The sequence below is a fragment of the Brachyistius frenatus genome, unplaced genomic scaffold (assembly GCF_029030835.1).
Source record: "Brachyistius frenatus isolate BFR_SWC_R1_liver_20210118 unplaced genomic scaffold, ASM2903083v1 Contig_29, whole genome shotgun sequence".
Taxonomy (NCBI): domain Eukaryota; kingdom Metazoa; phylum Chordata; class Actinopteri; family Embiotocidae; genus Brachyistius; species Brachyistius frenatus.
This window is the reverse complement of record NW_027210628.1, coordinates 2,919,631-2,939,378: the sequence shown is the minus strand read 5'-3', so window position 1 is coordinate 2,939,378 and position 19,748 is coordinate 2,919,631. Positions and strand designations below refer to the sequence as shown.

The window sequence follows — 19,748 nt, the reverse complement described above, 5'->3', positions numbered from 1 at the left end:
ATTTGTTGTTTTTAAAGTCCAAGTTCAACATCAAACATGTGCCTCTTTTGGGTATCCATGGTTCTGATTAGCTGGAGTAAAAGTGCTAGTACTTCCACCAAAGCTGACCACTCATCCAGCACCTGAATCACTCATTTAATCCAAGCCAGCTTTCACCCAGGACGAGATCAACACCACTGTGTAATCATTAGTAAGTGCCAAAGCCCTCTTAGTGAGGCAAGCAGAAGATTAACAAACACCTGGTTAAACGACCTTGTGTTTCAGTCGTGTGTGAAATTATCAACCTGTGACCGATGAAACCCCCTTTGTGCTCAGACCCTCGTCCATGATTGGATGGCAGGCGTGAAGCAGCGACGTCGGACACACATCGGTCAGTGGAAATATAAAATCATATCAGATTCTCCTCTTACTTTGGCCAAAGAGTTAGATTTCTTCTTGCCCCATGTGCCAATAAGAAATGGACTTTGAGTGTCGTTGCCTTTACTGTCCTCCTGAGCATGAGTTTAGAGACATACATTTCATTTGAGGTGGGACATTCATACTCGTTTGTGTGTACACCCAATAACAAGAGAGATTTTTCAGGCACGTGCGGATATTTTCTTGCGTGTTTGTGGCCCACACAATCAAACAGCCATTTGTCACTTCATACACTGAATACTGTTCCATGTCAAAGCAGTAAAAGCACAGATGAACTAAAAACACAGCTCGGTTGTATTCAGGTGTACCAGTTGGTCATGTGTAGAGCCAGCATGCACGATGCCAGCTCACTGATACTGGCACACCCACACATGGATGACTGACATACAACAAACCCATTTAGAAAGGCTTGATGAAGCATTAATTCTGTCCATGACAGACCTATGACATTTTAAAGACTTTACTTTCTTTTAAAGTTGTCAATCTACACATTTAAAACATAGTTTACCAGTCTTTGTTTTCTTGTATGCAGATATAAAATTCATGTTATTATTTCCTTACATGGGATTTCATATATTTTTACCTATGATCATTTCAGTAGCCATAAATGAATCAAGACTTTAGTTCACCCTAATCATTTAATAAATCCTTAATAATGCACTATAATGTAGTTGTTATGACACAATATATTGTTAAGTGATTATTAATGTGCAGTATTTGTCAGCAATTCTCCTGTGAGCATTGCTGACAATTCTTAATGGATTCTATGTGATTAGTTGAGTTTTACTATACTAGTAGATCTCTTATCTGTTCGTACAACAGACTCCATTTGTGCATGTCTACAGAAGGATATATAGTTGCAGACAAACACATAAATATTACCTTTTAAACTCTGTGCTACGACAGTGCAGTGTGTTATATACCTTTTATTAACTGTTAATATAGTCCTTATCAGTGCTGAATGTAGGTGCATCAACTATTTGATAATAACTTCAATCGATACAAGTGAACATTATCCATTAAAGGACGAGTGTGTCGGATTTTTGGGTGCTGTTTGTTACGATCTGCAACCTCACCATTAGATGCCACTAAATCACACACACACACCTCCTTTAAAAGTTTATTCATAATATGTGTGGTTACTTGGATTTGTCAAAATCCTATTTTTGCGTAAACCTAAAGATAAGATTTTAAATGACTTTGCATGCATCTTGATTAGGAAAAAAAAGGTTCAACTGACTCAAGCTTTGAAATAAATAATAATTAACTCCTGATAGATCGCTTGATTATTATTTGAAAAGTCACCAACTTTATAACCCACTGTTGCTGTCAGAGTTAAAGCAACTCAGGGTGTAGAGTAATATGCAGCACTAACAAGGACATGCTAACTTTAGAACAAAACTGCCAGAACAGGTAGAACAATGTAGAGGCCCAATGCAGTGTTTCCCTCAAACTGTTGAGCTGCATAATAAACACTCCCTGTATACCAATGTGTCTACAGAATATAGACAATAAGTACATCTACTTTTAGAGCACTGGCCCAGTGAAAAAACAAAACCACAATTAATAGGACATGTAAAGACACAATACTGTGGTATGTCTGCCTCACCTTCTTTATGTCCTCAATACATTTAATGATGTAACTGCGTTTCACCGTCTCCTTGACAGCGTAGGCGTCACTCAGAATCCCCAGGTGCTCCTCCAACGCCTGCTGAACCAGACTGGTCGGCAGGGTGGGGAGGTGAGCCAGCTCCCACAGCACCTCCAGCACCTAAACACACACAAAACACACAGGATGCTTCAGACTCAAGGCTACACTTTGACATCAAAACTTAAAATACTGTAGATTTCTTCATTTAATTTTTCCCTTCTGAATGAGCTTGACGATAAGAAAGATGCACACAACGTACCTTTCCTGTTGTACTTTCAGAGCGAGCTTCTCTGCCTATCCTCCCGATCAGACTGAGCAGCTTTTGCCTGACACGGTCACTTTCAACCTCCCAGCTCTAAATAACATGCAAATATGTTATGATCAATACTATACACACCCTTAAAATACACAAAATTTCAAAATCTTTACTCAGTACATTGCCAAATTGTCACAGAGACGGCACTGACCTTTTGTATGAGGACGAAGAGGTGGGTGAGTTGATCAAAGCTGAACTTCACAGCAGCAGCAGCAATTATTGTATGAATGTTTTCTATCACAGTTGATGATTGCCCGGCCTGAAATGCCCACACAGTAATCAATAAACCCACTGAGGGGGTGGGGAATTGGTACATTTTGTCACAAATATGTGCTCGCATGTAAAAACATACAGCTCAGTTTACAATTTTAAGAGTTGTATGGAGACAAACCTGCTGAAGGTGAATAATTAAAACAATGTGGCTTTTACCTGTATTTTCCAGATCTTGGAGAGTTCATCCAGAGACAGTTTACTCCCTAGCAGCTCAATGATTCCCTTAATCCTCTCACAATACTGAGCTTGATCGATGTTCCCTAGAACAAGACACATTTAACACATCACGCATCCACTGTCGAACTGAAAGCTCTTTTGTCTGCTTGCAGTGAGAAGTAGTGAGCTCCTTTCTTACCTTCCAGTGCTATAGAGAGTACTGAGTTCTCTACAAGCCAGTCTAACAGTTTATCTGTGTCGATGGCGTTTTTCACCGTCTTTGACACAGTGCTCTCTTCTATTAACTTTGTCACCTGAGACAAAGACCCACACAAACAGTGTGACATTAGATCGGAAACTGATTGAAACACTCAAGAGAGAAAAAAAAATTGACGGATCAGAACCCAATAAGAGCTCACCTCTTTGAGGGAGTTCATCTTGGTGGAGAAGTGGGGGGTTTTGAGCATGCGGAGCAGTGTGTCCAGACGTAGGTCATCCACCACATTAACCAGCTCCCTCTGGAACCTCATGCACAGCAGCTTGATGGCCGACAGCAGGTCTGGGATGCTCACCAGACGCTGGGGTTAAAAGAACATTGATTAAGTTATCATATAACAATCAAAGTACCTTTTTTTTTTTAATGCCAATTTCCCAAAATTGAGGGCTTTGTCACCGTTTACTCCCACTGTGGGCTTGTTATGAGGGTGTGCAAATTTAAGCGCATAAAAAAAACAAGATGGTGCAAATATAAAAGCATACCTTGTCTTTAAGGTCCTTCTCCTCTAGGTTCTGGACATATGTGATCATCTTGTGGATGACTGGATCCAGCATGGGCTAGTGAAAAACAATATGAGACTGTTGATTGCTGCGGGGAAAATGGGCCACTGCAGCCAGAAAACAGTAAAAGGATACACCAAATAAAAATAGAAGATAAAATTGAATGGAGCACGGCTCAGGTGACCAAAGACATCTGGTCATTTCAACGTTGGAACAAGTTTGAAACAAAACTGCGGCCCAGACAGGATGTAGGCTGAAGAGATACGTTAGCAGCTGTCAAACTAAAACAGAGTTAAGACCCGTATGCCACGTATGTTTGTGTGTGTTTGCTAGTATGTCTATCTTTGTAATGACCAGTTTGAGTGTTAGACGTTACTAGTCTAGTATATTTTGGCCAGTACTCACTTTCTGATACACGCTTCATATGACTGTTTTGACTTGGCTTTAGGGTTAAGGTCAGAATTAAGTTTGGTTAGGGTTGGGTTTAGGATTCAGTTGTGATGGTAGGAGAAATGCATTACAAATGTTCTCACAAAGTCCAAAAATGTGTGGCGTGTATACGTGTGTGAGAGAGAGAGAGAGATAAGATAAGATAAGATAAGATAAGGTAGCTCACCTGGACAAGGCTGGAGTTCAGGTATTCAGCACTAACTCCAAGAGGCTGGACCAGAGCTGATACACACTGTATAGGCAGATGGAAAGAGACAGAAAAAGTCAGGCATGACGTAACCCAAAAAGGAAACCAATGAATTAATACCAGCTGTGGTTTGACTGACTATCATAAGAACTGTATAACTTAAAAGTGGAGTCTGTAATTCTGATCTAACACACGTATTGTCTGAGCTGTCTGTTTTGTGTTTGAAGACATCAGAAGAACAATTCATGAAAACAAAGTGCTATGATCAGGCGGAAGTGAAGAGCCGCATTGACAGGCTTTCAAAGGCATAAAGACGGATGCAGAGGTTGCTCTGGTTCAGCTAACATGGGATACGTTCGATCATGCTCTGTTATATGAACTCAGTGTGCCTGTAAACACAGCAGGACCCCTCCGACCTCGGATCACAGTGACGTCCCATGAACATATCCTGAGTGTGTGCATCTACAAAAACGTCCAATATTCTTCATGTTTATGTTAAGGTGTTTGTATTTAGCCCCAATGTGTTAGAAAAGTGTTATTCTTTTTCTGTCTGTTTACACGACGTGATCCAAAGCTAGCTGCCAGCTTGTGCCAGGGAGGACTTGCTAATGTTTCTGTGAAACTCAGCGGCTATTTTCTGTTGTTTATTCCCTTGTGGACTGAATGCACTTTGATTAGTCTGTTAATCAGCGATTGTTGTTTATATGCTGTGCAGTTCGTTCACTTGTCTCTCATGCACCATAGTAGCAGGAGACTTGTGAGTATCTCTGCCTGGAGCTGGTGTGTTGGCTCTGGGAAACCAGCTCACCTTCCTCTCTGCATGTTAGCTTAGCAGCAGCAACTCCAGTGACAGCTTGCTATCCAACAACCTGTTTAACATGGGTTGCATTACTTGCTGTGTCATTGTTCACTCCGTCGTCGTAATTGTCCTCACGAAGTGTTTTAAAGCCACAAAGATCTAAAAGCACAAGTTTGTCAGCACAGTGGGATTGTTTGGATTGATGCTATGCTAGGTAACATTACCTTTCTTGTTAACTTAGCGGCACACCTTCATTCCTCTCTTTGGTCACTGTAGTTGTGTAAAAACAATTTAAACAACCAACACTTGCTAGTTTTCAATCCGTTTTGTTTTGGATTGTGTTTGTGTGCTTGCATGTTGTTCATCTTGTGACATTTTCCATTATGTTTGTTTTGCTTCAGCTATAAGAAAGAGACTAATTCCACATCACACAAAGCTGGCACGCCCATTCTTTCGTGTCAATGTGCTTTGCTGTTAAATTCAAATATCAACAATCTCCACAATCGCTGACTCCTCCTTTAATTTGTTTCTGTTTTTTGTAGCCGTGTCAACAACAGCTCCCTACCGCTCCTCTCAATTTAAAGTGTGTAGGCCAGAGGTCAACCTGAGTTTAAACTGATACCGTGTTTTCAGGATTGCATGGGTGCAAGCGTTAACAGATGTGTGGGTGAGTTTCTCGTACCAGAGCCCAGCTGTCATTAGTCATTCAGTGCTAAATCACAGGAGCTTCACGAATGGCTCCCATGTTCCAGCCTGTTCTTTAGACTACCCTCCATCTCTGCTTTTTGCGAGCAGCTCCTTCTCCTCCACCTTCTTCCGCTATTCGCTCAGTAACCCCAACCCCCCCCCAACCCCACTTGACTTCCTGCTCAAAGCAGACAAATGAATGAGTCACCCCTGGGATTCGGAGGAGGAGGGAGCAGTCCTCCCATTATCTTTTCTCCTTTCACTTTCACATTCTCTCTCAACTGTGCTTGCAGTATGTAAGGTATCTGACATGTCACACACTCTGCCGAGCTCCCACTGTTACCGAATAGCGCTACGCTGGTCTGCAATGAGTCTCTGCCTTATTAATATGCTAATGGTTCGGGGGAGTGTGTGTGTGTGCGCACACTGAATCAATGGCTGTGCACTGCGGTGGTTCCGGCCAGGTTCCCAGAAGGAAGCATCGATACAAGGATGCCTCAGAAGACAGAAAACAACAGAGCATTTCAACCATCACACAGCGGGAGGATGAGAGAGTGTGTCTGTGTGTAAGTGAATATTACTGAGGGGCAAAGAGAGGGACATTCAGCACCCTGCAGCTGAGAGCGGTGGGGGTAAACATGATGACCTTTTGCCTGTATAGGCTGTCTCAAACTCTACAGTGCCTCTCCATCCATTAAAAATAAAGTTTATTATCATTATTATAACTATTTCATCACCTTTTAGATGTTTCACGACAAAAACAAGGATACGAAAAAAGGGATGTTTTTTCTTACGGCAATCTCGATTTGCTCGGTGTTGAGCTTAGTCTGGATGGCAGTTAATCCTCCCAACTCTCCAAACTGCAAATAAACATGAGAGGAAAGACGACGCATGAGACAAAAGCGACAGAACTGTGGCATATGTATGTAGAGATGATATCGGTTTAATACTCACTCGATTCACCAAATCAACCAGCCAACCGTGAGGCTCCTGAAACAGACAATTAAGGATGTTATCAGTGGATTTATTCAACAATGACACAGCAGATTGTTGTGAGACACACAAACACACACAAACACACGCACACTTTAGGTTTTCTGACAGCTGTTGTGTGTCATTCACACGTTCCCCTGAGCCCCTGTGGCTCAGTTACGCAACACTGGGGATGAAGAACTCGTCTGTCTACCCCTGAACATGACTATGAACCGTAAACAAAGGCTAATAAGGACATTCGTGTATATAAATACTTTACAAACTTGCCAAGGTGTATGGATAAACTGGCACACGTGCAATAGTCCTGTAACACTCCACAGTAAAGGCTGAGTACAGACAAAGAGAGCATCCCTTACTTTCTGATAGGTGTTGCTAGGAGAGACTGCAAACATGTTGGCCTCATCCCCAAAGACTTCAGCCCAGTTCCTCTGGCAGGCCTTCATCCGATTCTTAAAATGGTACTCATTATCAGGGTTCAGGGCCTGGAAGCAAGAACAAAGACAGAGCATAAATAAAAACGGATACTGATACTTTTAAACCACCTAAAGTCACAAGTTGGATTTCCAAGGGTGAAAATGGAATTTCTTTGTAAAGCTGAACCAATACCTTTGAAAAATCAATGTGTTGGCATTGAATCCTCACACGACAGGTCAGATCATTAAAATATGAGTTCTGGTAAACCGTCAAAGTGATTTCCTGGGTTTTTACTATTTCTGGTAAATACCACAAAGTGAGACAACACACCATGGTCAGGACTCCCATCAGGTTTACAGGTACAGGGTCTTGCTTCACCCTCTCCGCAACCAGCTCCACCAGCAGCATGAGCATGTTGTAGATTCCCTCGTGAATCTCGGTGCCCCATTTGTGTACGGCGCTGCTGGTCAGCAACTGGTGACAACGGACAAGACAGCCAGAGAGGAAAAAAAGTCAGGAAATGCATTCTAATTATTCAAGGAATTACTGAGGACCAGTTCAGACCGAGGATTTGCAACGAGATGATTTGAAAGTTGCACTCGACAAGAAGGTGTAACATCTCCACAGCAACAACGCTGTGTACTTCTGTTTTAACTGCCAGCTTTGTGGTGCTGTTGAACTGCACAGACTTATACTGAGCGCCGTTCCCAATATTCTGTCAAATCAACGCATTTAAATGGGATTTGAGAAATTTATTACGAACACCTCTCAGTAGAGTTTAACAGCTCCGCAAATTACAGTCCCCAAAATGATCATTAAAATAAATCAATACCTCTCTCAATAAGACTGAATAACAACTGAACAATATAAGCTTCATAAAGGGGGGATTTCTTGCTGGGCTGTTGTGTTATACCCAATGCTTCACCCCTCAGTGGTTTTAATATCGTGGCTGATTGATGTAAATGCGCAGCCTCTTAAAACATGAATGAGAATAAGGAGTTACTTGCAATAGTTGCATTTTTTGTAGTGATGAAGCGACAAAAAAAAAAAAACGGTCACCTGACCGAGCACTAAACAACCACTTGTGACTTGACGAGCTGAGTTGCAGACGACAGCATCAGCCGGCCTGAGTCGAGCTGAGATGAGCCACTTCACAGTGTCGCAACACTTCAAAACACTTTAATCTCATTGCGAGTCCTTGGTCTGAACTTTAGAGCTTCTCTATTGCTCACCTTTTTAAAGGCCTCGGGCATGCACCGTTCCATAAACCGCTTGCAGTTCTCATCAGCGTCGGCCAGACCTGATGGAAAGGGGAGACGTTGGATTCACATAATTATTCCACATTTAAATTTGGGGGGGAAAACAAATTGTCTGTCACAGGGTAGTGACACATCGAACCGTGCAACACCAACGTCCTAAATAACAACATGTGACAAACACCCGATGGTACAAACAAAACACCCCACCCACACGACAACGCAGATTTAGTTAAATGCAGACCATAAAAACAAAGAATTTCATCGTCCACACAGTCTTACCATGCCGGGCGAGGCAGGTGGAGGCAATGAGACACTTGCCCAGGGACTCCTCTCTCTTGTAAGGTATGGACCAGTGGTCGGTGAAGACTCGACTCTCCAGCTCGTACAGGTTGGTGGTGGGAAACTCCATGCTGCCTCCGGAGCAGTTCCCATTCTCGTCATTGCTCCTCTGTAACACACAGACATGACAAAATTACTACCTACGGCACAGGGTGACTTTCTGTCACACAGCTGGGCCCACTGTTTTATAATGACACTGCGCGTATCCTCCGTGCAAAGCTGGGATAATGCAAATGGCCTCTGGCAATGATAAAGTCAGACAGGACGATGCTTGATTCCTTTCTTCCCTCGGGGAGAAGAGCGCTAGCAGACATTTGGAAAGTGTGTCCTCTCCTCTATGATCTGCCCTTCATCACTGCATCATTTTTATCCCTCCGTGTCCTCACAAGAAGCTTTCAGAGCAAATCGAGACAGGTGCTTGTTTTCGAGTAATTCAGCAGCGATTAGGTGTAAAGGGCTGTGATGTGTAAGACAGGGTGTGAGAGCAGTTTAATGAACACCCTGCCATATGACATGACGCTGTCTTGTTAGTAGCGCAATGCTACACCCGATGACATTTGCTGAAGTCATGCCGGAGCAGGTAATGATAGGGGAGTAAAAATTCAACCCACTTAATCAAGTTTTATACCCTCTGTATTTATGGTTCAAGCTCATCTGCCATAAGTACACACAATGGATGCAGGCAGTAAAGTCTGTGAGAGCGTGTGTGAGGAAAGCAACAGAAAAAGGATTATTGAATTATTTACATCCTGACTCAGCTTACATATTCATGAAGTCATTTATATATTCACGATGAAACAGCAAAGCTACCTCCTCTAAAAAAAATAAAAAAACACTGCCCACTGGCATGTTACAGCGAACATATTCAACGCTTAAGCACGCCATATAACTGCTTATGTGATTTAATGAAGCTTGACCTGCTGTCTTGTATGAGAAAGCATGTTAAACCACGACTAAGCCCCAGGATTCAGCTCGAGCTACATTATAAATGACCAAAAATATTACAACACATTTGCCCATTTTGCCTATGGGCCCTGCGTATTATTAATATTAATAAAGCAAAATATAGTTAGGTCATGTCTTACCATTATGAATACATCTCCACATATTAGCATACGCAATGATTAATGTGTTCAGTGCATGTTTGACTGTGATGCATACTGATAGATAGATAGATAGATAGATAGATAGATAGTTACTTTATTAATCCCACAAGAGGACATTTTTTTTCACATACATAAAAAGTGAAAGGCTATCAAGGAGAGGAGAACGGGAGGGAGGAGAGGGGGTAGGAGTAGGAAGCAACACAAGCATCATGTTTCATCTCTTCCCTTTCTAAGAAAATTAGAGATGACACATAAATGGATGAGAGGAAGGAAAGCAGGAGGGAAACTAAACTAATAAGGATCTTAGAAAACACCGGGTTCAGAGGGCGACTAAAAAGAGACACTTCATTGCAGTCAGAATTATGAAATCTCCGCTTGATGACTATTTAACTTGAGCGCAAAGACTGATTAATTTGTTTTAGAGAAGTTTGACAGCAACAGGGGGAAAAAAACCCTGAGCTTTCCCTCTTTGGACAGAAGCTCTCACAAATCACCATGAAACAGGCACCTAAACTGGAAATCTCTCAGTGTTTCGAGACTTGGAGGCTTTAGGGGAAAGGTTCATGTCTCGAAGGCACAGTGTGCATGTGTTGGTGGTTGGGACGGATGATGAGGTAACTCAGCGCCACTCTGTTACTATGCACCCGCAACCCTCTTGGGAACCCCTGCAAAAACTGCAATGTGTTTGTGTGTGTCAGGGACACTGCAGGGCTATATTTAGGGAGCATAACATGAGGCCGAAGACCTATGACAAACCTCTTAGGCATAAATACAGCAAACACAGGAAAGGGGGAGAGGAGAAAATGCAATTACACCTTTATGTTATTCCATATTCTGCAAGAATCTGAATTTATGTTACGCAAGAGTGAAAGATTTTAACTTCTCAGGCTCACAATGAATTACATTTTTCATAATTATACATGAGTGGGTTGACATTACTCTACAGGTTAAAACTTTATAAATCAATCATGAGACAAGTTCGTTTTGCTGGAAAAATAGACTCAAATTATTCTTCTTTGGGAAATTGAATAAACTGACAGGAGACTCTGCTGAATATTTTTGTAACAACACTAGTATTATCATATTTTTAAATACAGGCTTATTATTTACACTGATCTGAAATATTTTCACCTATGTGACCGCGAGAGAGAAGAGAGAAGAAAATGATCAGCAGCCATTGGTCAGTAGTTTATCTGAACCTATTCTGGTGACCCACGATCACTGCAACTCAAATAGTTTGACCATCGTGGGGATACAACACGTGGTTGAAAAGCCTGAATAAATAATCTCAGGTTGGCAGCTACGACCACGTTTTGGGAGATCTGGGAAAGCAACAGGTTTGAGGTCAAGTTGCTGAAGGAAAACAGTCTCCAATTCCTCACGGTGTCAGTCAAAGCATTACATGAAGAGAAGTCGTGTCATGCACCGACATGAAGACGTCGGTTCATTTTACCGGTACAACACCACAGAGCAAACTGAGGCTGAGCGACAGGAGCTGCAGGTTCAATTACGGTCCTCACGCACGTTATCCACGACTGATGAGGCAAAACATGACATTGAGGTGACAGCTGGTGATCCTCAAAAATCACAACAGAAACCGACGGCGGGGTGGTGGTGGGGGGGAAATGATCAAAATGGCCACGTACGCCAGATAAATTGCGAAACCGCGTCCGAGTCCAGTTCGGCTGGACCGCAGTGTGGACCGGAGCAGAGGACGAGGTGACGCTGTCGGACAACCCGCCACCGACCGCTGGATTAACCTCGGTAAGACCCCGTGAGTCTGTCCGCAGGCTGACTGCTTGGACGGATTTTACCCGCCTGCTGCAGCTCCCAGCTGAAACCCTCCAGAGTGATGACTCCTGCTCTGACTCCTGCTCTGACTCCTGCTCCTGCTCTGACTCCTGCTCTGACTCTTGCTCTGACTCCTGCTCTGACTCTTGCTCTGACTCCTGCTCCTGCTCTGACTCCTGCTCCTGCAACTGGCGCGTTTCACTCCCCGGCTAACCTAGCTCGCTAGGCTAAGCTCGCTAGGTTAGCTCCGTAAGTTTCAGATCAGCCTTTTGGCCTTTTTTTACGTTTGAGTAACTAAAAATAAACACGAACAGAAACCTCTCGCGCCTCCGTGAAGCAGAGACAGGTCCGGTCCCCCCTCCCTCCTCCCCCCGTAAGACTCGGAGGACATGTCCTCTCCTGGTCTGACAGCTCACGTTGGGACATTGTAGCATTGTAGCATCGAAGCTGCTAAGTTCCAGCTAGTTAAACCTCCTTGTGTCCTCCGTCTCCTCCTCCGTCCTCCTCCTCCTCCTCCGTCCAGGTGGAGGAGGTCGCTCTTACCTCGCTGTCCACTACGTCGTGGTACGCCGGCGGGGGGTCAAACCCTCCCGTCCCGGTCCTCCCGCTGTTCTCCCCGTCTCCCGTGGAGCCCACGCCGGGGGCAGGCCCGCTCTCCATCGGCTCGTATCCGTACCCGAGTCCGGGGCTTTCGTTGGTCAGCAGCGCCACCGCCTCGTTGATGTCGTTCTTCGCCAGCCGGAGCGCTTTCCGTATCACGTCGGGGTCCGGGAACCCCATGCAGAGGAGCGTCGTGATGTGCTGCTCCTCTTCGGTCTCCATTGTTTATTTTTGTTGTTGTTGTTGTTGAGGTGTCTCCGTCTCTCGGGCTAATAGTAACGGGGTGTTCGGCGCAGCCCTGTAGCTGTGCACGCCGCCATGTTTACAGTCCGCCGCTGCTCCGCCTGTCACGACCTCCCGGTTCCTCCGACTCAGGTGTGATGGCGAGCTCTGCCTGCCGGGGACTGCGTGCTGCTCGCGGGAGCGCGCGAAGCGAAGCGATCCGGACGATTTCATGATTTTTATTTTTATTATTTTTTAATTACTGTTTAACCGCTGTAACATTTTCACTGTTTATGATTTATGATTTATGGAAGCGTATTTTTTTTTTTTTTTTTAAATCAGGAAAAAGAAAATAAAAACGTTTGAGGAAAGTTTGACGTTATTTTAAAGAGTCAATGTGAGAAGTTTTGATTCTGAAATTAAATTATGAGAAATAATTTCAAAATTTGGACCTACCGTGGACGTGTCTATATTTTTCTTCAGTAGGATATCCTCCAGCAGAAACTGTGCTTGTGTGCTGATGATAAACAAACCCTCCACTTTATAATTCTGGGAAATGCCAGTCTCTACTTTAACCAAAGTGTGTGTTGCATGTATGATATTCACTCTCTCGACAATATGCAGAATATGAGAAATGCACTTCTTATTTCAGATGAGTGTTACACTGATTTGAATGGCCAACATTGCCAATATTGCAGTTAAACATGTATTATACACTTACAACTTACTCAAAACAATATGCAAAAAGCTTCTTTTTTTTTAAAGTTTATATAGATCACTTATTAAAGATGGTGTACCTACTCAGGAACACAATATATGGCAAGAGAAGGATGATCTCTTGCGGCCTTATAAAATAGCAAATTTAAAAAAAGATGGTGAAATAATGGGGAACAGGTAATTTTTGGGATCCACTGTAGCCAGCATTCATAGACAGTAAAAAAGGGTGTATATATATATATATAGATATATATATCTATATTCTTTAACACAGAAACTAATTTGATCAAGATGCTGTGAAAGGAGGTAGCCTATAGAATAAAGAGTAGTGCTGTGAGCTGCAAACTATGAACCTGCTATATAAAATGTATAATCTCATTACGGGTTTTATCTGAAGAATTTTAAAATTGTAACAATGCTGTAAAAAAAATAATTGAATGAAATATTAATTTTTCAATCACTACCAGAGAAACGACATCGGCTATGTTATCATGTTATCATAACTCCCACACATTTTACATGAGCACTAGGCCCACCTTAAATGTAGGCTGTATTAAATCTGCAGATTACACCTTTAAATATTCTTCCACATACTTTTTTTTAATTTTTATTTTTTTTAATAAACACGTCGATTAAATTAGCGCCTGAAAATGAACCACAAAAGCAAAAGCAGTAATCACTGCTTCCTAACAACAGAAGGGCGTGGCCGCGCGCGCGAGTCGGGGCGGCGGAAGTGGTGGCGGGCGGACGTCACGTGAACAAGCACTCCGCTCATGTGACATGGGACAATCAAAACGGGAACAAAATGGCTGCGACTGGCGACGAAGCCGCTGCTATGGATAGCATCTCCAGGGCACCAGCGGCCCATTCGGCGGCTCTGAACCCGGCCACGAGCAGCAGCAGTCAGGGAGAAGGTCCGGAGGATGCAGCGGAAAGCCTGGCGGTCGCTCCAAGGAGGCCCGGCACAAACAGTGAATCGCGCTTTGTTTGCACTTCCGTAGCTTGTCAATGCTAATGCAGCATACAGTAACTTAATTACTTAGCTTTTTGTGTGGGCTACATTGTACACCACAACTGTCAACTTTCTTACGTTTGCATTTTCTATAAAATTAGGCTTTAATGCTTTTCCATTGTGTTTACATTCAGTTTTTGAACGGTATTCGCAAGCTGTGTCTTATTTATTGTTGCTCGTAACGCTTGTTCTCAGGTGATGGTGGTGTGGAGACAGCAGAGGAGGCTGTGGAGCCCGCACAGCCCGACATCAACGAGTTGTGCACCGATATGTTTGAAAAGATGGCCATGTTTCTGCAAGGAGAACTAACAGGTTGCGTGTTTATTTTTTGCACACTCTCTCATGTTCTTTGCATTGTGGAAGACAACTATATTTTTTGGTAGTATTTGCTGGTGCTCTTTGTTTCTTATCCTTATACTTACCCTTCTTTCCCGCTGTTTTCTTTTCTCTCTTGTATACCAACCCAATCCCCTTTTACCTTTTCAGCCACTTGTGAGGATTACTGTCTACTGGAGAACATGAACAAGCTCACGAGTCTGAAGTACATGGAAATGAAGGACATCAGTATCAACATCAGCCGTAACCTGCAGGATCTCAATAACAAATGTAAGATATGAATACTATGCAGCGTCTGCACAACAAAACTATCCCATGTGTTGTGCCGTTGTGGGAATGTTTATTTCTGGTTTATTTATCACGATTAAATAATGTACGTCAACAACACTTTTCTGATTGTATGCTTGCTTTAGATGCCAGCCTGCAGCCCTACTTGGACCAAATAAATCAGATTGAGGAGCAAGTATCTGCGCTTGAACAAGCTGCTTACAAAATGGATGCATACTCCAAGAAACTCGGTAAGACATAGTACAGAAGTGGAGAGGAGTGCACATATATGTCCTGCAAACGTATAACAATGCAACAAAGACTACTGAAATTCAGTATTGAAATTTATAGGTAAATAAGTTAAATTTTGTAAAACACATTGTCCAACCTGTATTATTATTTGTGTGATTCCACGATATGCTGTCTTCCTTACTATGTGCCTGACTTTGTGATGTTTGGTAAACGAATCATCTCTTTGAGAGCATAGTCCCTGCATGAAAGCATTGACATTATAGTCTGCGTGCTGGCTTTCTTGTATGTGCGGAGCTGCAATGATTAGTCCATTAACTAATCAGTTAACAGGAAAGTAATCAACTATTTTGATTATAGATTAATTGTTTGAGTAATTTTTTAATGGTAAAAATGCTAAAATTACCTGATTTCAGCCACTTTAATATTAATATTTTTTTCATCCTCTGTGATAATAAACTGAATATCTTTTGGTTGTTGACCGCTTTGGTACAAAATAAGACATGCTGGGCCGCAGCAATGGCTTTTGGAAATGCTGGTCAACATTTGTTACCATTTTCTGACATTGTAAAGACCAAACAGATAAACAATTCATATAGAAAGTAATTGACAGATTATTTAACAATAAGAATAAAAGTAAGTTGCAGTTGCTTATGTGTGATGCAGACCAAAAGTAGTCAGAATGGCCACCTTGATCTGCTCATATGGCAGCAGATGGCGCTGTGACACCGCAAATAATTCATGACCTCAATATTTCTGTAGTACAGCCTGCAAAGGCGAACATGATTTGATTATGTTGTGTTTGGTGGTTGTATTGTGTTTCAACCTTAAACTGTAGAGTGATCAATCTTCTCTTGTCTTTATCTTTTATAGAAGCCAGATTCAAAAAACTGGAGAAGCGATGAGGGGGAGGAAGAGGCAGACTGAGAGTTATGGTGCCTTCTCACTTTCTTTCACCCTGCCTCGCCTTCTGCTCTCCCTGCCAGCGGAGCCAGGAGCTGAGGGGAGGATGTGAATTGAGACTGAAACAACAAACAGCCAGAGCCACTTTGACACCTAGAAAAAGAACAAGGAGGAAGCAGCTGAATGCACATGAATTAGTACTGCAGTGTTTGGCTTAGATTTAACTCCAGTATCCCAGATTCTGGCAGCAGTCATGCAGCTGAGGTGTACAACATATACCCACATCCTATAGCGGGTATATTTAATGTTGAATAAATCTGCATACTCGCCAGCATATCCCAACTGAGTGATGGAGCCCAGGATACACTAATCTACGACTAATCCCAAAGGAACTCTGCAGATCGGCAGGTATGCGTATTTGCGGGGTATAAAACAACACTTCTGTCATATTTACATGATGGAGCATGCACAAAGATGTGTTTTTTGTGAAGTTACAGACTCCCAGGTAACGACCCCTGAAAGTCCCACTTAGCAGTAGTAGCCTGAAACAACACCGGAATGATTTGATATTACACATTTATTTGTCTGGCAGTGTGAATAGTAACTGTTTAACTCAAACAGGGTTGTAAAGAGGGCAGCTGATAATGACGCTTGTCTCCACAGAGTGAGTTTTAAGTTAAAGAGAAAGATACTTTATATGAATGAATTATTGCATTATGTCTAGCTGGAGACACTGACACGCAAAACGGAAAGCTTTTCAAATAAATCATGTTGTGCTTATTATTTCTTTGTCTGTTTCCTTAAACTTCACATGCTTCCCGACAGCAGATGGCAGACTTGCACCACGATAGAAAACTGATGCATAGTTGATGTATCAAATATTATGTACTGTATCTCTGGAAAAACTGACCCACTGCTGGAGAAGCTTCGAGTTTCTGCCTTCTCAGAAGAGGGAAAAACTGGGAAGATCAAGACCGTAGAGGGAAATGGATGACACTGATTTGACAATTCAAAGCATATAATGAATGTGTGACTGAAGATGCGTGTGTGATGCCCTCTGATACCTTTGTTTCCTCCTTTATATTGGCTATACCACAGCAAAACACAGAGCTCTGTTGGCCAGAGGATACAGATTATCTAAACTGATAGGACCTCCCTCCTGACTGTGTGTGTGTGCCTGTGTTAGTGTAAGACCTAATCTAAACCAGGTCTCTGTCATTAGTCCAGTTGAGGCCCTGGCACAGAGGGAGCTCATTATTCATACTGTAACATTATTTACTGTTGCACTGTGAACCTTCCATCTTCCTTTTTCCAGGGCCCTGGGACATAAATTCAACGCCCTTCCCAAAGGCTCTCAAAATCAGGTCTATTAAATGATTTTGGGTTGTTTTCTGAAAGCTCCATGTGAGTGCCAGGAGGCAGCCAAGCATAGAGGAGAAGGTTACAGACTAATCATAGGTAAACCTTTCTTATATTATTCCTTTTGGGAAAACTGAAAATTGACCTTGTTGTAGCAATATAATTTGGGTGTCGCGTATTCCCTACCAAATGTGTGGTTTTCAGAGTGGGTGGATGGAACATACACATGTAGGAATTTGTATACGGTGCTGATTTATAGTCAAACACAGCGTCCTGTAGGTGTAACAGAACCGATTAATTGAATTGTGATGTCGTGAAAAAATGAAGGAAATATCATGTCACATATTTTTAAAAGAAAGCGCTGTTATTCTAAGGCGTTGGTATACATAAAAGGAAGCAGTGAAACAACAAAAATATACTTCATAATTGTTGCAGCCTCTTTACTTAATGCAGCCGTGATTGCATAGTAACCGACGGAGCAGTGATTGTCATTACAACAGTATTTCATGTACTTCTTTCCCCCACATATTTCCAGTTTAGACCCAATGAGGAAAGTGTTCCCAGGAGCTGCTGTTAATGTGTGTGGAGACGTCACCCTAAAGCATCATGCAGCATGGAAGGAACAAGTGAGTGAATGTTTAATGATTTCATGGTTGTGATAACTGACAATAATTTCCATTTAGAGGGATTATCAGCTTGTGCATGTGTAAATACAGTACTGTATCCATGCAGTGTGTTTGGTTTTATTCAGTAATAGACTGTATGAAAAGTGTAACTTATGGAACAAGGTGGTGAGTGCATCAAAAATGCCTTAAAGAGTTTATTGTGGGAAATACACAGCCGATTTATCTTATCATAAAGACTAGAAGCAGAAGAAAACAACCTGGTTCTGTAACAAAATCTCCCTGTAAGCACTTACTAGATAGCTTTCAATCTCTTCCTGAAATCTCAGATTGTTGCCAGGCAACCTAACACTGATGTCAAGGATTAAGACGTCACCGCGCCCACCATATAGCCCACCACATACAGTATGGAAACCCCTCGCAACATCACAATCTGTCATATTTAAACAATTTTTTTTATAGATATAACATGCTTTTTATTGAGCTTTAGAGGTGCTGGTTGTCAAAATGTTTACCTATTTAAAAAAAAAAAAAAAAATTGCACGGAGCCAGGCTAGCTCTTTCCCCTCACATCAATTCTTTGTGTAAAGCTAGATTAAAACTATCAAATCATTTTCATTCATTGTGTAAAGCTAAGCTAAACGGCTGCAAGATGTAGCTTCATATTTGCATGCAGACATCGAGTGTGCTGTCGATCTAATTTAACTCATACATACAAACTATTTCTTCAATAATTGGTGGTAGACATTGAAAATTGTGTTTGACTGAAACCCACTGGAAAATGTTATTGTAGTAGAATCTGTTGCTGTCTTAACCAACACTCTGGTCTTTGTATAATTTTTCCATCAACAGCAATACAACATGATCATTTTTGACTGTACATAAGCTCAGAATGAGGACCTTTCAGTTGCACTCAATGACCGACAACTCATTTTTTAAACCAATTGCTGTAACAACAAGAAAACATGCTGTTCTTCTCATCCTCAGAGAAGATGTCTCTCTTTTCGCTTCCCCTCTCTTTTCTGATTCCCATCCACCATGTACATGCTGATTCCCAGGCCTGAAACACACCACAAGCAGCAGGGGACATGGTGCAGACAATGAGCCCTCCAAAAATATGTTCTGAAAATGATCTCGCAAACCTCATCCCCTTCTCCTGCATGCATAGACAAAGGCTGAGACAATCCATTGCACATGTCTTAACATATGTCACCTACAATGCCAGACTGCATATCAGTAACATAGGAATGGTTCTGATTGAATTACATACATTGTGGCTTTAACCTAAAAGGTTTAATCAACTTAAAGTACAGATTACGCAAAAATACACAAAAATAGAACAAACTCAACAAAGGAATTACTCCAGATCAGATCTTATGAAATTATATGGTCTCAATTTGATTTGACAAACCTCAGGAGATTTCCAGAAATGTGACTAAGAAAGTATCGAACCCATGCATGTCATCAGCAGCAGCAGAGAAACTGTTTTCTCCATAAGTCTCAAGTGGAGATTGGGCCACTTAACAATAACAGGGCAGGATGCCACACCGCAGTGTTGTGTAACTGACAAGCAAGCACGAAGTTGGGGAATTGTTTTGCCTGTGTTCATGAATGAGAGCGAACAACAGCACTAAAAAAGTCTCTTTTTTTTTTAAACCACATTTGTTCTTTGTTTTTTTGGCCTCGCTCAAAGTTAGCATTTCACTTAATTGGATAATGTCAACAAATTTAGTAGTATTGTGAAATCCCGCTTTATCCCTTTGTCTTACACACACACACACACACACACACACACACACACACACACACACACACCGTGATGAGCTAAACAGCCCACCATAACTG

At 42.1% G+C, this 19,748-nt stretch overlaps 2 protein-coding genes across 6 annotated transcripts in view; one reads left to right on the top strand and one right to left on the bottom strand.

Moving 5' to 3' along the window:
- usp24 (ubiquitin specific peptidase 24) overlaps positions 1-12,603 on the bottom strand; it is a 34,547-nt gene extending 21,944 nt beyond the window's left edge. For all 4 annotated transcript variants that reach the window (XM_069699168.1, XM_069699169.1, XM_069699171.1 and 1 more), the window contains exons 1-15: positions 12,159-12,603; positions 8,659-8,827; positions 8,353-8,420; positions 7,451-7,594; positions 7,063-7,188; positions 6,668-6,703; positions 6,508-6,573; positions 4,207-4,272; positions 3,573-3,647; positions 3,233-3,391; positions 3,013-3,127; positions 2,814-2,917; positions 2,536-2,643; positions 2,328-2,423; positions 2,027-2,188 (exon numbers count right to left, since the gene is read on the bottom strand). In XM_069699168.1, coding sequence (XP_069555269.1) covers positions 2,027-2,188; positions 2,328-2,423; positions 2,536-2,643; positions 2,814-2,917; positions 3,013-3,127; positions 3,233-3,391; positions 3,573-3,647; positions 4,207-4,272; positions 6,508-6,573; positions 6,668-6,703; positions 7,063-7,188; positions 7,451-7,594; positions 8,353-8,420; positions 8,659-8,827; positions 12,159-12,437 — 1,773 coding nt within the window. In that variant the 5' untranslated portion in view covers positions 12,438-12,603. The remainder of the gene's footprint in view (positions 1-2,026; positions 2,189-2,327; positions 2,424-2,535; positions 2,644-2,813; positions 2,918-3,012; positions 3,128-3,232; positions 3,392-3,572; positions 3,648-4,206; positions 4,273-6,507; positions 6,574-6,667; positions 6,704-7,062; positions 7,189-7,450; positions 7,595-8,352; positions 8,421-8,658; positions 8,828-12,158) is intronic.
- On the top strand, positions 11,474-16,704 carry bloc1s2 (biogenesis of lysosomal organelles complex-1, subunit 2). Of its 2 annotated transcripts, XM_069699173.1 has the most exons (6): positions 11,474-11,588; positions 13,851-14,125; positions 14,362-14,478; positions 14,653-14,772; positions 14,916-15,020; positions 15,892-16,704. In XM_069699173.1, the coding sequence occupies exons 2-6, from the start codon at positions 13,960-13,962 to the stop codon at positions 15,921-15,923; spliced, it is 540 nt and encodes a 179-aa protein (XP_069555274.1). In that variant the 5' UTR covers positions 11,474-11,588; positions 13,851-13,959; the 3' UTR covers positions 15,924-16,704. The 2 variants fall into 2 exon arrangements, with proteins under 2 accessions (XP_069555274.1, XP_069555275.1); XM_069699174.1 differs by lacking the exon at positions 13,851-14,125 and having other exon boundaries at positions 11,498-11,588.
- Positions 16,705-19,748: the final 3,044 nt, after the last annotated feature.